General features: G+C 43.2%; 1 protein-coding gene across 3 annotated transcripts in view; it reads left to right on the top strand.

Moving 5' to 3' along the window:
- The window catches only part of LOC120498991 (unconventional myosin-X-like), an 89,270-nt gene that overhangs the window by 37,865 nt on the left and 35,552 nt on the right, over positions 1 to 15,853 (top strand). For all 3 annotated transcript variants that reach the window (XM_039702337.1, XM_039702345.1, XM_039702353.1), the window contains 8 exons: positions 1,541 to 1,607; positions 2,065 to 2,157; positions 5,809 to 5,877; positions 6,749 to 6,831; positions 8,271 to 8,379; positions 9,077 to 9,157; positions 10,080 to 10,204; positions 11,024 to 11,138. In XM_039702337.1, the coding sequence (XP_039558271.1) occupies positions 1,541 to 1,607; positions 2,065 to 2,157; positions 5,809 to 5,877; positions 6,749 to 6,831; positions 8,271 to 8,379; positions 9,077 to 9,157; positions 10,080 to 10,204; positions 11,024 to 11,138 (742 nt within the window). The remainder of the gene's footprint in view (positions 1 to 1,540; positions 1,608 to 2,064; positions 2,158 to 5,808; positions 5,878 to 6,748; positions 6,832 to 8,270; positions 8,380 to 9,076; positions 9,158 to 10,079; positions 10,205 to 11,023; positions 11,139 to 15,853) is intronic.

Genomic DNA, 15,853 nt, shown 5'->3' with positions numbered 1-15,853 from the left:
TGGTGGTGTAATGCAGACGGAATCCTGGTGTGCAAAAAGGAAATTCCCTAAACATAGACAATTAGAGATATCTGACAGCTCTTTCTGTCCTAGAGATTCCTGTACTGTGAACAGGACTCTTTTCCTTAGCAAGATTTACATCAGGCTGAGCTTGGGGCCTTCTGCACAGCTTTTTCCTCTTCTGTGGGCTTCATATTGGATTGTATTTTGTGAAGTACCTGTGATGTTCTAGAGTATTTCTGCTTCTAGAGAAGGCTGCTAGTCAAATACTTCAGTTGTTGCTCTGAAACAGAAGCCTTTATGTTTGTGAATGAAGGAATTGAATAGGGTCAGTGAGGGCAAATGAGAGCAGCCTTGTAAAGGGAGATGGTTGAATAGGCAATTCATTAAATTCTAAAGATTGCAAAATTGCAAGGCTATTTATGTGCTCACTTCTCAGGCCAGTTCCACCATTGCAGGAACCTTGTATTAAAAATGGTACCATCATGACAAATGATTCTTTCCTGATGATTGCAGAGAAGTTTAAGTTCTGTGGCTAAACTTTGGAAGGAATGAGAGGTTTGAGAGGTTTTTTTATTGACTACATATCAAATTATTCTAAGGCAATGTACTTAAAGCTCATCTTTCACCATATAAGCTCTGCTCCCTCAGGCTTATTAAGCAGATTCATGTATCTCATCTTAATGCTTTGAACATTAAAGTATGAAGCTTTTTCTGAAGCATTTGGAGGCAACAGCTCCAGTGTCTTGGAAATGTTAGTCTCCACCTGAAAGGAGGGGGTATCAGAATGTCAGTAAGCAGCTTCACACATAGCCTCTAGTCTTCCTTGTATTCTTAAGAGTTATTCTAGGCTTCTCTGAATTCTGAAAAGAGACATATCCTGTATTACAGGAGTATAAGAAGATGGTAAGGGGGAAAAACACATTCAGCAGATTAACAGAATGTCATGGGTGATTTTCAAAGTACATTATTGCACTGCTGTACGTACATCAGTTCCTACTCTGAAAGACGCATGGCCACCCTCTAGGCTCCCTGCATGTCAGGCCAAAGCTTACCAGTGTCATCCTCTTCAAAACTCCCTGAAAACTCTCTCCAGTCTCTTCTCATGGTGGACCTGTGAACTGTGGTTTCATCTTCTGGCAGATGTGCTTCAGGCCTGCTTTCCAGACTGGTGGGTCAGCAGCTGACTCTTGAAGCTGTCTAGCAAACTGTCCATCATCACCACTGTGTGGGCTGATGCTCATCACTCCAGAAAGAGCACAGGCTTAAAGTTAATGTGAAATTTGCTCAAGGACTATAAGAAAAGCATCAGTCTAAGTCACTGGTATGGATGAGAAAGGCTGTCTCTTATTTCCAGCTCCTTATGTTAGCAGTGCATTGTGTCCCTTACTCTTTTTCCTCAGCCATAGCAAAGCCTAATTCCTGCAAATCACTTTGAGTCCTGGGACAGCTGCCAGGCTCAGTTACTTCTGCTCTCCTATGCCCCAGGACATTGGATCTTGCATTTCACAACTTTCTTCTGTTTGTTCTTGACTGTTAGGGAAGGGATAAACTGGGAAGCCATTGACTGGATGGATAATGCAGAGTGCCTGGACCTTATTGAGAAGGTAAGCAGTTACCTGTCACAGTTTCTAGGAATCACTGGGGACTGCTGAGTGTCTTGAGATCTTCTCTGGCATTTCCTGGTTTTAAAAGCAGATAGTTGCTTAGATCCTCTTCCCATAGTGACCTGGCAAAAGCATGAGCTGTTCTACCTATGGTTCCAGCTCAAGAAAGCAGATCTCAGCTTATTGTTGAGAAGCTTAGGAAGGGTATCAGTTTTAAACAGGGATTAGCATTCAAGTAAAACCTTAATGTGTTTTTTTTTTTTTTTAAACAATCTCTACTTATGATGTGCTTTCTGAATGCCTTAACTGTCCAGAATTCTGCTTTCAGTTTGAGTTTTGCTGGGTATAACTCAAAGGTTATTGCTCAATGGTCTGTTCAGATCTCCAGTTCTTGGCTTAGTGCTGTGTAGTTAAAGCTTTTGCTGACTGTAAAAGCTTGTCTCTTGTTTGGCTGTAGAAACTAGGTCTACTGGCTTTGGTGAATGAAGAGAGTCGATTCCCCAAAGGCACAGACAACACCCTTCTGGAAAAACTTCACAGCCAGCATATGGTAAGTTAGAAAATAACCTGGCAGGCAAATGATCAGTATGTTAGCCCCATCAGCATTTCAAAACCTAAAGTGAAGGTTTTGTTGATGTAAAATATGTGCTTTGTGCAGTAAATTCAAAACGCCTTAGGCCCGAACCTGCGAGTGTTTAATAAGGCTGCACTGAACAACAGTAATATGTAAAGCAACCTGAGAATGCTCTGCTGTGCACGCAGAGAAGAGGGAGTGTGCATTCCACAGGCTGAGCAGAGGTCTGAGGCTGCAGCATGGGATGGAGCCAGGTTCTGCTGCTCTGCGCCGGGACACGAGGCAGCACCCCAGGCACAGGATGTGGCTGCACAGCGTGTGTGGGTTTCTCCTGCCAGCTGACTCACAGCAGTCTGCTCCAAAGCATGTCAAATCTGTCTCCTGGGGCTGGGGACGGCTTTTGCCTCATGACTTTTAATGAAAGCTCTCTTATTGTTCCTAATTAATTAAATTCTTTCATCCTCTGTCTTGTGTTCTGGACACAGTAGTGGAACTTTTTCATGCAGGTCAGAAAGCTATCCTGGGGACACAGAAACCCCACTGAGATCACTGTAGCAATCCCTTGCCATGTCTCTGCTACAGCCAACACTTTGTTCTAAATAGTAAATAGACTGAAAACAAAGCAAATTAAAGCCTGTAGCACGGACTTATGGAATAATTAGCTACTTTAGTAAGAGCATTGTCAGCAAATATGTTTTTTAGTCTTCTCATTCAGGCTTCATCCAAGCCTGAAAACATACAAATCTGTATCCTTTACTTGAATTTTTTAAATTGGTATAGATGCAGATATTATCATTTTTCATATTTGCCTTGTAACACTGCTAGTAATACTCATGACTTCAAATTAAAAGCAATAGCAATGACTTTTGGTTGGCTACTTAGAGCTTTGAGGAAATATATACTTTCTTTGGGCTTAAATCAAGGCCTTCAATTTAGTCCACTGTGGCTTTGCCTTGTATTACAGGTCAAGAAATGTGAGAATGCCTGATTTACCTTATTTTTTTAAAACTGTTGTTGGTATTTCTTAGTATAGAACTAATGAATATTTTTAATGTATCACTTGTTATGAATTTTCTTTCTCAACTGTCCCAAACTCTTCAGTTTGTGTCCAAATGGAGACATTTCAAAGCTCCTCTTTCTTTTTCCTGCTTGTTTCTGAATTTGTCTACATATTTTTTTTTCTCTATTCTTTTCTGAGATAAATAATCAGACCAGAATGCAGTTCCCTTGGTAAGAAGGTACCTGTGGTTTATTGTACAGCAGCATGAGACTGCCAGTATTATTTTGCATTCCTTTATGCCCCACTACATTTTGGTTGCTATTTTTGGTGATTTCTGTGCATTGAGTAGCCTTTTCATTAAGCTGTTCATAGTGTCACCTCTGTCTGCTTTGAGGCAATAGCAGTTAATGTAGAACTCTAGGAAGCTTGCAAGAGATGGAAGAGGCTGAGTTATAAGTGCAGGGAGGAACAGTGGAGAGTGCTCCAGGATTTGCATTTGCTGAAGGCAAAAGCATTTTTTATACCAGTTAAAGTCTCTAGTGCTGGCTGGAAGAGCATTGGAAGACATCCAGGCAGCATTGCTGGGAAGCCTGACGAGAACAAGCCCTCTTCTCTGTATTTTCTGTGGAATGCTGTAGTCTTAAGGAGGAAAAGCCTAAAGCTGGGATTTAAGAGAATATGACCTCTGAAACAACTTGGAGAGAGGAGCAATAGGGAAGATAGCAGAGGAAACCAAAAGTGCTGTGAGCATGGATGAAATACAAGGGCTTGGTAGAGAGGGAGAGAACAGGATGCCAATCCACATGAGAGATCCAGTAGCAGTTGTATTTGGAGTGGAAGACAGGGAAGTTTGTGGTTTAAAAAGATGACTGTGTGGGGGGAAGGGAAGAACAATGAAATGGGATCAGTGTGAAAAGAAAAACGACCATGAAAAAATTTTCAGTAGCACTAACAAATGATCAGCATCAGAAGCTGTCCACCTGCTAAATACTGCTAAAAGATCTTGAAGATGAAAAGCTGAATGACAAACAGCATCATGTAACATGTTACTTAAAATTTTCTTAGTACTTTTGTCTGAGGAGGTGGGGAATTATATTAATTTTTAGAAAGTGTTGTAGGAAACTGTAGGCCTGTAGTTCTGATTTCACAATTGTGTAAATTCACAGAATGTAAATGGTCAGTTACCTCAATGACAGGAGGCTTTGTAAGACAGTCTCCTACAAGCACTGAGGTTTTCTGCTGACTCACAGGGCAAGGCTGGTCTGAGAGGGGCCTCACGAGACAGATTGTGTTGTAAAGCAAAAATGCAAAGGAAAAGCAGCATAGATAAATGTAAAATGCTGTGCCTTAAGGAAAACAGTCCTGATTTCACCTTTGAAATGACGGCCCTGAACTGACTGTTGCTCTTCAGGAGTGAGACCCAGACCAGAAGAGGCTCTGATGGAGTTCCATGGAAATACCAGCACAGGGCTCAGCAGTAATAAAAATCCCTAAAAGAAGTAGTAAAAGCTCCCAGGAAAGTAACAGTAAAAGTAGAAAACATTGTTATGGAATTGTATAGTCTGTAGGTCACCTTCACTTCGAACCACGTACAGCATGGGGCCCCTCCACTCAAGGAGAGCTTCTGTCAGAACTGGTAAACAGCAGGTCTGGGACAGCTTCAGTGCTACAGAAAACTGCATTGAAGGGACCTGCAGTGTGGAGACGAGACATCTTGGGTGGGTGTGATGGGTGTAAAAGTCACACATGGTCTGTAGAAGATTAATGGCAATAATGGAAGCCAGATGTAAATCCAAGCAGCTCTAGTTCCACGTGTAGTTGGTCGAGAGCTCCCTGTGAAAGGATACTCCAGATGCAAGAAGTCTGCATGGGTTCACTTGTGGAATTAGCAAGTATTTCAAAGAGAAATCTATTTGGGGTTACTACTTAGGCAGGCCTCATAGAAAGAATTAGAGTTTGAGGGAATATTAGGATGAAAGTATGATTTACTTGCTTTGTGTGTACTCTATCCTACACAGTCAATGCTAGAGGCAGAATGCTGCTGGATAGATTGTTGGTCTAGAGCAGCATGGCTGCTCTTAAATAGATTAAATGGTTTTCACAGAGCAGAGAAAGGAGGGGGATAATGAGAGAGGGAAAAGAGAAAGGAAAACTGAATTTTGAATGTAGGGGAAGAGAGGTGCAAGGAAAGATGAAATATAGAGGAAGGCAGGAAATTGGTATGTTATTTCCTTTGATGAAGAAAAGGTGTGGAGGTGTTATGCAAAGCTGCCATTTTCCCTGCATCCTGATCCTGTGTCCTGCACCACATGGTTTGTGTGGAGCTCAGTCTCCTCAGGTGTCAGACACACAAGAATTAACATTTCATCCATGGCATGCCTCCGCAGCCTTGATTCTGCAAGCCCTTGCTCACATGAGAAATGCCTTGAAGGGCTGGATATTTCCATCTTAAATTTGAGTAACATATTTGTAATGTAGCTGCAGACAGCTGCAGCAGATGTGGTCGGGCTCTGCAAGAGCAAAGGTCCTTGCCCATCCCAGCCTTGTCATAGTCATGACGAAGTTCCTGACTGACTTTTTATTCTTATTCCAGCATTATAAGACACCTTATTTTTCTTTCATTTCAGAGCAACCCCTACTATGTGAAGCCTCGGGTGACAGACCATCAGTTTGGCATAAGACATTATGCAGGGGAGGTAGGTGTTCTTGATGTGTTTGTGAGATGCTTGGTATATTCTGGACTTGAGGTCCTCAGTTCTAGATTCCAAAAACCAAGAATGCCTCTGAACTGTGTGTTTCCATACATTTGATGTCCCATACCAGAGCACAACAAGTGTGATGGGTTTAGGATAGCATGGCACTCTCCAGTGCTGTATTCTCCAGCTGGGATGTTTGAGTTTCTCAGGTAACTTTTTGTTTGGGGGATAAACTCCTTACTTCTGTTATTCATGCTGTCTTTTCTTGGACACTCACAAACAAACAAAGCTCAAAGGAAAACTCACAAGGAAAATTTGACTTTTGAGGAGGAGGAGGAAAGGCTGAATACCTATCGCGAAAAGGAAAAGGTTCCTGAGCCTTCAAGGTTAAATGTTGCTCTTTGTTGTGAAGAGATATGAAGCAGGTGAAGGTGTGTCAAGGGAGGACACCTGCACATTAAAGAAGGGCTAACCTCCTCCCAGAATAATCTGCTGAGCACTTGTGGTTGGGAAGCCGGGGCACTGGGTGGCCATTCTCTTCACTCTCCTGAAGTGAATAGAGTACCTCACACCTTGCAGAGGATTTCCCCACAGACCCTCCTGCCAGGCAAATCTTTGCAGCTTTTTCACTTATTTTTTTAGGTGTTTTTTTTTTTGTTTGTTTTTTTTTTTGTGTGTGTGTTTTTTACTTGATGGCTAAAAATCACTTTCTTGCCAGGAACTGCAGAACTCTGTAGCTCTTTGACCCCAGAAATTCACATGTTTACAGTGTTCCTGTGTAGCTCTGCTGGAGGCTTTGTACAGTGGCATGTAAATGTGGAAGGACTTAATGATGAGCATGGCTGCTGTAGTGGCTGTGTCTGTGTTGCAGGTGCTGTATGATGTGAGAGGCTTTCTGGAGAAGAACAGAGACACCTTTCGTGATGACATTTTAAACATGCTGAAAGACAGCAGGTAGGCTTGTCAGGAGGCCACATCTGTTGGGTGGAACTAATTATATTCATGTAATAAACCAGACCAAGGAAAGCAGTTGCTTTTGCCAGAGCATCAGGCATTATTCTTAGTCATTCTTCTCTTTGTACTGAAGTGTCCTGATAGAAGAGAGGAGAGCTGGAGAAGTCAGATGAGACACAGATTTAATCAGGGCTCATGTTGTCCCAGTTTTAAAAAGAGCTTTAACAGCATGACAGACGTCCCTCCAGGCAATTTGGTTTTTTCTCTTTCATCTTCCCTTTTCTTTCTTCCTCTTACCTCCCTTTACCTACAATGGCAAAGTTTTCCCTGAATGAGTCAATGCTCTTTGCCATGCTATCAATTGCCAGCCTTTATACAGATGCTGCTTGTTTTCCAGCCTGCTTGTTAGTGGAAATCATCTGTTCTTATCCGAGCCAGACTGAGCTGTTGCTGTGGGACTGGGCATGGACTCTAATGTTATATCCCAGAGCTGAAACATGATCTTAGAGAAATGAGCTCATTTTGATCTTGAGCAAGATCTGGGAAACAGAAGCAGGGCCTAGTAGGAGGGAGGCATTTAGTACTAGAGAGGATCCTACAAGTCTTTGAGCAGCAACTCCACCATGTGCCTCTTACCACAGTCCATGTATTGCCTTTGGGCTCCAGCCTGATGAGACTGTTTCAGAACTGCATCTTCTCTGAAGCTGCTGCACAGTGTGCACTGAGAAGCTTTGAAACAACCTGAGGGAGCTGAGACTATGAGCTGCTCATAGTTGTCTTACTTGGACAGTAGCATCTGGGGAACATTTTACATGAGGCTTGAGGCCAGAATTGTGGTTGTTATTGTCCAGCATAATAGAAGGACTCGGGCTTTTTCAGCGTGCCAGAAGGGAAGTTGGGCCAGAAGCAGCCATAACAATAAACTGGTACAAGCAGCTCCGAAGAACTTTGTGGAACTTTGTAAGAACCAGCACCAATGTCTCAGGAGTGGCAAAACAGTGGAAGATTCCCTAGAATTGGAGGGCTAGCTACTTGGAAGGTAGTTGTAGAACTCCTCTGGCCACAGAAGAGCTGGGCTTCCAATTTCGTGATCATGTAATGGAGGCTGATCATGAGAGCTACTTTGGGAGGTGTCCCTTGAGCATTCCCTCCTTGCTCAAGGGAGGTATCCTAGCCAGTGCAGAAGGGAGATTTTCCTTTGTGTAATATCCTACTTGAAAGTGTGGGAGGGGACTTCTGGCTTTGCAGCTGAGTGTGCCATACAGGGCAGCCACATGGGAAGTATTAATTTCCTTACTGAAGTGCCAGCTGAACTGCTTCCTCTGGCACAGGTATAAAAATGAGGTGTTTCACAATAGGACAGGGCAGTAGCTGACAATAAGAACCATCTTCTCACAGGTGGTAGGTGCCTTGCATCTTCTTTAATTCTTCTCCCTTAGGCTGGACTTCATCTATGACCTTTTTGAAAGAGTCTGCAGTCGTAGCAGTGAAGAGACACTGAAGATGGGCACCCAGAGGCGCAAACCGACTGTCAGTTCCCAGTTCAGGGTATGATGTTTTCCAAGAGAGCAGCAGGCTTCTGGGGAGGAGCAGATGGGTAAAGCAAGGCCTGCAGCCAAGAGGAGTCATTCATCCTTGTTTTGTGTCCAGCACTGAAAATGTGCAGGAATGTTGCAGTGCTAAAAAAAGACAGTGCCACTGCCCCAAGGATTTCTGTCTGGTATAAAATGTGAGATAATAAGATGGAGCAGAGTGGCAGAGGAAAAGAGTACTTTGCTAAGTATATGAAGTTCTTGAGGTTCTTTGATCTTTCATATTAGTTTGGTGTTTCAGCTAAGTGTATGTGTCCTTTTAGGCCACATTTTTACAGGTATAGTGACAATCCCAAGAAAACCTTATTAGGAGGACCTTGCTCTTATGAATCTCACACACTTAGATTGTCTGCACATCTTCTGTTCATTTCACTGTTTTGTTTTCCTGTATTTAAAGTTTGAGAGACTAGTAAAACTACCTTACAAAAGCTATACAGCTCCAAGAACAAGGATGGCCATATACATAGTCTTAAGAGCAAACCATGTGGGTATGTTTTGGACAGGAAGGAATCTCATGGGTTATTGAAATTTTGGTAGGCAGAGTCAAAGGACCTTAGGAGTGGGAGGGCTGCATGAAGACCTCATTGCATCAAATGTAGCTCCGTTCCCTTCTGTAGTGACTGATCCTTTGGGTCTCTCCTGCTGGTCTTTAGGATTCTCTCCATTCCCTGATGGCCACACTTAGTACTTCCAACCCGTTTTTCATCCGCTGCATCAAACCAAATACAGAGAAGGTGAGTCTGTCCCCCAGCCATATGTGTGCCTGGGACACAGGCATGCATGGGCATGCCCTTGCACAAACGCCTAGCAGGTGCCTCAAACTGAGGGTAAGAGCAGTTCCTCCCACCTTCCCTTTTTCATTCTAGTTATTTTACAGTTGAGAAAAAACATGCCCTCGTCCTGGTAATTAGATGGAAAGACTGCATTCTGAATATGAGATTATATAGCCATTCCCACCTCTTTCGTGCTTGTGAAGCCTGGAGGATTAACCAGGCTTGTGCAGAGTTCAGAGCTGTGCTAGAAGAAGCAATCACCCCTTTTATAATGCCTGTAGAGAAATCTGTTCTGGAATGAAGGGCTTGTGCAGTAGGCACTGTCTCCTGCAGATCCCTGGCTCTGAGGCAGTGGAGGTGGACGCATCATGAGCAAGTCACAGTGCTCAGGGAGAGGCTGGCTCTCACTTGTACTGTGTGCTGTGGCAGGAGGACATGCTGCTAACTAGCTCTGAACTGATCCTTTTATTTGTGTGTTTTGAGACCATGAATGATATGGCAGAGGAGAGGCTGCTTAGGAGATTTGTGCCAGAAAAGAATTCTGTAGTTTGTCTCCAGTTTAACTGAAAAGACAGACTGCAAAGAGAGCTGAGTCAGGGTTCTGCACTCTGTATGTGTTCAGACATTGTATCTTTGCTTTCCTACCATAGTCTGACTGTGAGTGCAGTCTGCAAATTGTTTTCCTTCTTCCAGAATCAGCCCAATTCCCTTCTGTCCCTTATTCTGCACTATGCAGTGCTGTGAGGTTGCTTTCCCCGTGACCCAAACTTCCCCCTTTTTACCTGGCATGCCCAAACGTGCAGGGCTGGCTTTTTGCAGCAGAACAGATACACAGCCTGTGACTGCCTCGCTGACTTGGTTTTGATTCTGGATCACTGTTTAGGCTCCAAACCTCTTTAATCCAGATGTGGTGCTAAATCAGCTCCGGTACTCAGGGATGCTGGAGACAGTGAAGGTTCGCAGAGCGGGTTTCCCTGTACGGCGCCTTTTCCAGGACTTTCTCAGCAGGTAATTGCTGTCATTGCATTCTGTTGTATGCTGGAACAGCCCCAAAGTATAGAATTCTGCATGACTATTCCCCCTTCAGCTGCTTCTTCTGGTATGGATCATCTGTGGGATGTTTTTCTAACCATGGCCGTAATGCTCATATCATAGACTGATCTGGGAGGCCTTTTGGAGACTTGCCTTCAGGCTAAAAGTCAGAATGGAAAAATAGCTAGATGGTCTTTGGTATTTTTTTCTTTGTCTTTTTTTTTTTTTTTCTTGGTAGCTTTGCCACAGATTTGCTGGTGTGATGCTGTGAAACCCAGCTGGTCATAATATGTAAAAGGAAAATACCATGCTTAAAACCTTTAGGCAGCTGAAGAAAATTCTAATGGACAGCATAGTTGATGATTAATATTGGAAGGAGTGATTATTTCTTTTAATGAGCTACATCAAAAGGATTTTTTTGAAGTTTAAGGCTACAAGGGACACTGAACATTGCTTCCTTTGTCTCTTGGAGCACTAAATGCCACCCCTACTCTGAACAAAATAACTTGTGTCTGATGAAAGCACATGTTTCAAAAAGACAGTTGTTCTTTACTGAAAAATTCTGTTGAGTTTGTATTCTTTTACTGGGATTGCAACAATAATTGCCAGTGTGGTAGAAACAGATAAAAGGTTGGGGGATGGAAATTTCCAAATTGGAAGGCAAACATGAAGAAGGAGGGTCCCAGAGGAAAAAGGACTAATGAGAGGAGGATAATTAGAATTAAAAGATTGGGAAGAGGGAAAGGGGGCAGTTACTGTCATCTGTAATCTGATGAGATTCTGTTTTGTTCTTAGATACAAGATGCTTGTGAAGGGGCCAAGCCTCTCAGACAACAGCAAAGCTGTATGTGCAGGTTTTCTTCAGACCTATGACAGCAGCAAGAAAGAATGGCAGCTGGGTAAAACCAAGGTACTTCATCAGTGTGGGGAAGGGTATAGCTTTGCTCCAGCTGCAAGGGAACGTGATTGCATCTGGTCAGATTGCAAGGCAGTGCAGTCATGATCCTTTCAATACACTGGCCTACGCCACTGACTTGCAGCATCTCAAATATTTACTATATTATGTACCTAGAGGCATAGCAGGTTTTTTGGATTTTATCTAAACTCCTAATTGACCAAGCCAGCTTAATTTTGTTGTGTCTGATTGAATTTAAAGATTCAAGGGGAACAAACATGGCTCTCATTTTATGTAATTGTGATGTGTGCCACGAACTCTTGCCTCTTGTGCCAGGTATTTCACTCTGCTTGACTAACTGAAATTTTTGCTCAAGGCAGTGAGCTGAATCTTGGTATATATCTAAGCTGTGAATAGCTACATCTCCAGATGTATGACAGCTTTCTGTTGGGGAAGCTCAGATGATGCTTTTGCAGCTAGCCCAGATGCTAGCATGCATTCTCTATGAAGAGGTATCCAAATGCTTCTGCCCATTTGCATAATTCAGATCTTTCTTCTGTTTTGGTGAGTGTTTAACACTTCTCTCTTGCCTGGAATAGTCTGGATTTTCATGCAGAAATAGATGTGAGCATTTTGAGGTATATTGCTATAGAAATCTGGGAGTGTGAAGCTGTCTCTATCACAGCTTTCTACATACTCCAGTAAATTCTTCAAAGAATATTCCAAGATGGATGGTGTCCAATGCAGGCAGCATTTCTCAATAGTGGGTATGCAGTCCATATCTAGAGCAGATGGTAGCACATCAAAGCAACTTCTTGCTTGTTTTTTTTTGCCCTTAAGCCTTCAGAAAAGTACTTCAGAATATTTCCAGTGCCACAACGAAACCAGAAGTGATTCTAGTGAACATGCACATTTAATTTGTCCAGGAGATCAGATAATGACATTTGTTGCTCTGAGCAATTATTTCTCAGTAAGTGGATAGACTGTAATATTTATTGCAGCAAGACCTCTCTTTCCTTTTCCTAGAGGACTGGTGGTAGTCCAGTTAATAGTCTGGTCTATGGGCTCTATGTGGCAATCAAAGAAACCACTGGCCATTGTTGTGGGAAGGACATGTTTTAATCTGGAGTTTGGTTGTTTTGGTTTTTGGTTTGGTTTTTTTTTTCCCATGTCTCCACTGATATTCCAGAAGGAAGATTTTATCACTCTTGGTTTTTGGTTTGGTTTTTTTTTTTTCCATGTCTCCACTGATATTCCAGAAAGAAGATTTTATCACTTAGCTGTATTTCTGGTTTGTGATTAAAGTGTTCCCCGTCTTTGATTTTGGAATCAGGAGTCTCCTCACTGGTGCCTGCAAACCAGGAACCATTTTGGTGATTCCTGTCCCTGGATAATCCACATTGCTTGGGTGACTGCCAGTCCCCCAAGCAATTCAGTGTTAAAGCCTATGAGGAGAGTGTGTGTTGCAGAGCTGTCTGGAAGGCTTAGAAAATGGTGGTTAGAGCTGGTAAACACAGAGTTTGAACTTTCTTCCTAGCATGCCAAGAGGTGGAAGATAGCTGCACTACAGTAAGGGCAGCACGAAGGAGGACCAAACTCACATGCACATAACTCACCTTTTAGAGTACACAAGGTTATAAGCTATACAGCTGGAGTCCAAAGCCTAAACAGACTAACAAGAAGCAGGAAATCCAGGATGCTTTGAGCCCCTGGAAGCTATAGGTCCCTTTTCTCTTCAGTCCCCATTGTGCATCATGAAGGATTGAGTCCATCTGTCTGTTTTCACTTACTCCTTGACCTACACAAATTATTTGGAAAAAAACAATATGGGTGGTAATTGTATATGTGTTTTGTCAAAACTCTGGATATACTCCAATGTATTTATTTTTTAATGATTGTGTCCTGTAAACTAAAACTTGACTGAAGAGCTGTATGTGGCATGTTGGTACACTGCAATCTCTCTGCTTGGGCACTGGCTACTGTGAGTCTGGATATTGCGGAAAGAAAGAAATGATTAAGAGAGGCAATCTCTGTATTCTTTATGCCTGAGCTGGGAAGCAGTTGAAGCCATCTTCTTGGGCTGTAGAAGTTACTTTCTGTTGGGCATGGCTTGTATTAGAGATGTGTGTCCTGAGAGAGGGAAGCAGTTCTATGTATTGGAAGAATGGATCATTCCAAGGCTGTCCTGGCATGTTCCACACTTGCTGCCATGTTGAATGGCTGGCCAGCCCCTGGCTGCTCCAAGGTGCTGTGATTCCAAGGTATATTACCCTGCCATTTCATTCTTCAGATGAGTTGCTTGGCATTCTTTCCCATGCAAAGCCATTTCATTCCTCCCTTGGAGACACTTTGCAACTCAGCTTTGTGACAGTGCCTCCAGAAAGCCTGTTCCTAGGAAAGCCACTGTTAAGGTGAGGCCTTGCAGAGCAGTGGTGCTTCCTGGTAGTACCTTCCCTTCTGCCTGGATCCAGCTGTTGTGCCTTGGATTACAGACTGCTTTGTCGGCATTCATTTTTCAGGTAACATAGGCATTTTTCAGGTAACATAGGCCTGGAATTCTTGGGTTGATGGAGAAAAGAGCCTTAATTTTTCCAGAGTCTTTCAGATAAAGGTGAAGCTACCAGCCAAGGGGAACAGAGCATAGGTCATTGTTCTGAAAAGGAAGACCCCTGTATGGCCATACTGCCACTTTTCCTGCTACAGGTGCAGCTCTGGGTGCTCAGGTTGGTATTCCCAGAACTAATCTTAGCTTAGTCAGGAGTAGCTTCTGAAAAAGGTGTGACAAGCCCATGGGGATGTAACCTAGGAAGAAGTATAAGGGGTGGGTGAAGAGCAAGGCTTATAGAAGGAGGAATACTTCCTGCAAAATGAATGGAAGGATAATTATATCCCTAGCAATTGTTTGAAGGAGGAAGGAAAAGACTCTGTGAATTAGTGCAGGGGATTGTGAAGCTTGGGAAAGGAAACGGAGGAGGAAGGGCAGGATGATCTTTGTGTTTTTCATTAAGAATAGAGCAGCTGCTGTGCTGTCAATTGTCAAATTAATGTTTATAAGAGTTATTAATGTATGCAATGCAGGTTTTATATGGTGGTATGGCAGAGTTGAGGGTTTGGATGCAAACAAGCAGTGTGATGATGAAAGAGATTGTGCTAAGGTGTCTTTGCCTTCACTGGGCAGGTGCTGGGATGGGGCAGCAGCTTCCATATGACCCTTCCTTCAGTGCACCTGGGCCTTCTGCCACACTTGCCCATACCCACAACACAGATTTCCTACAGTGGTTTAACTCAGTAACCTTTGCTGTTTGAAGGCATTAATTTCCACATTTCAACCTGCTGGTTTGCAGGGCCTGTTTGAAGGAGGAGGTTGCTGTACGCTGTTTGGCATCCAGGTCACAGTGACCCACTTCCTGCTTTCCCAGTGTTGTCCCCAAGAATCATATGATCCCACTTATGTACACATGGGTGCCCAAGCAGTTGCATTTGTGTCTGCTGATCTCTGTGACACCTTAACATGTTCACTGTCCCACTGATGGTGCATGCAGGCTTTGAAGAGGAACACTCTGGTGATGCACTGTGGTTTAAAACCTGGCCAGTGTCTAGGAGGAGCAGAGTATGATAAACGTAACCTTGTTTGTTTTGTTTAATCATTCTTTTCTCAGATGAAAACAATCTCATGTTTTCAGAAAATGACTATGAATAATGACAAAGAAACAGTCACTTTCCAGTTTATTTCCGCAAGCCATCAAAAATACTTCTGCACTTGAAATGCGTGTTGTTCTTCCTTATCATCTAGTGGAGTCTAAAAAACCTCCAAATCGCCAAAAGTTTCTAACTAGATATTGCTGGGTTTTTTTAGATTAACCCCTCACTCCAGCATATATAGATCCTATAATCCTATAGGATTAGGGTTGGGTCTCATGGATCTCTGCATGCCCTGAAGTTCCTCCCCCCCTGCAACTGGCCTGGCTCAGCAAAGACTGTGCTTGCTAGGGAAATACTGATGGCCTGAGTATTTTTGCAATTTGATGAAGATAATGGACCGAGACAGTGTTTTGCTGGTCACATTCTTGAAATGGGTGACTGCTGCTTGGTTTTGGAATGTAATGGAAAGAGCAATCCCTGCCTCAAAGAAATCTTTAAAAGATTGTTGAGTTGACAGAGGGAGTGGATGTACAACTTGCAGGGAAGGATGCCAGCTTCATGGCTGGCAGTACCTTGATAATGAAGCTTCTTTTCAGGCTACCCATAGTTATTTAGTCATTACAAAACAGCTCATTTCTAATGGAAGCTGCTCCCCAGGAGAAATTCAGGTCCAGGAAAGCCACTGGCTATGGGTACTAACTCGGGGAGAGGTGTCAGTACACGATGGTAATTGCAGGGGGAAGGAAGAGCCTCAAGGGATGAGGCTGAAAGCAGTGATGGAGTGGAAGGTATAGAGAGACATAGAGGGGAGATAAGTGGCAAAGAGGGGAATTTGTGCAGGGCATTGGGCTAAATGACTGTTCAAATCTTTGGCCTCTCAGTGGTATAGAGAGACATAGAGGGGAGATAAGTGGCAAAGAGGGGAATTTGTGCAGGGCGCTGGGCTAAATGACTGTTCAATCTTTGGCCTCTCAGCACAACCACATGGATCCAGTAGATTTGTAAGGAGTTTCTACTGATTAAGGTGGTTCTGAGTTCTGCAGATTGATGAATACCAGCTCACATCCTGTGTACATGACAGTGCTTTA

This window comes from Passer montanus, unplaced genomic scaffold, assembly GCF_014805655.1.
Source record: "Passer montanus isolate IOZ18808 unplaced genomic scaffold, ASM1480565v1 scaffold1, whole genome shotgun sequence".
Classification (NCBI taxonomy): Eukaryota; Metazoa; Chordata; class Aves; order Passeriformes; family Passeridae; genus Passer; species Passer montanus.
Note: the sequence above shows the minus strand (reverse complement) of the source record. Positions and strands in the feature narration are given on the sequence as shown.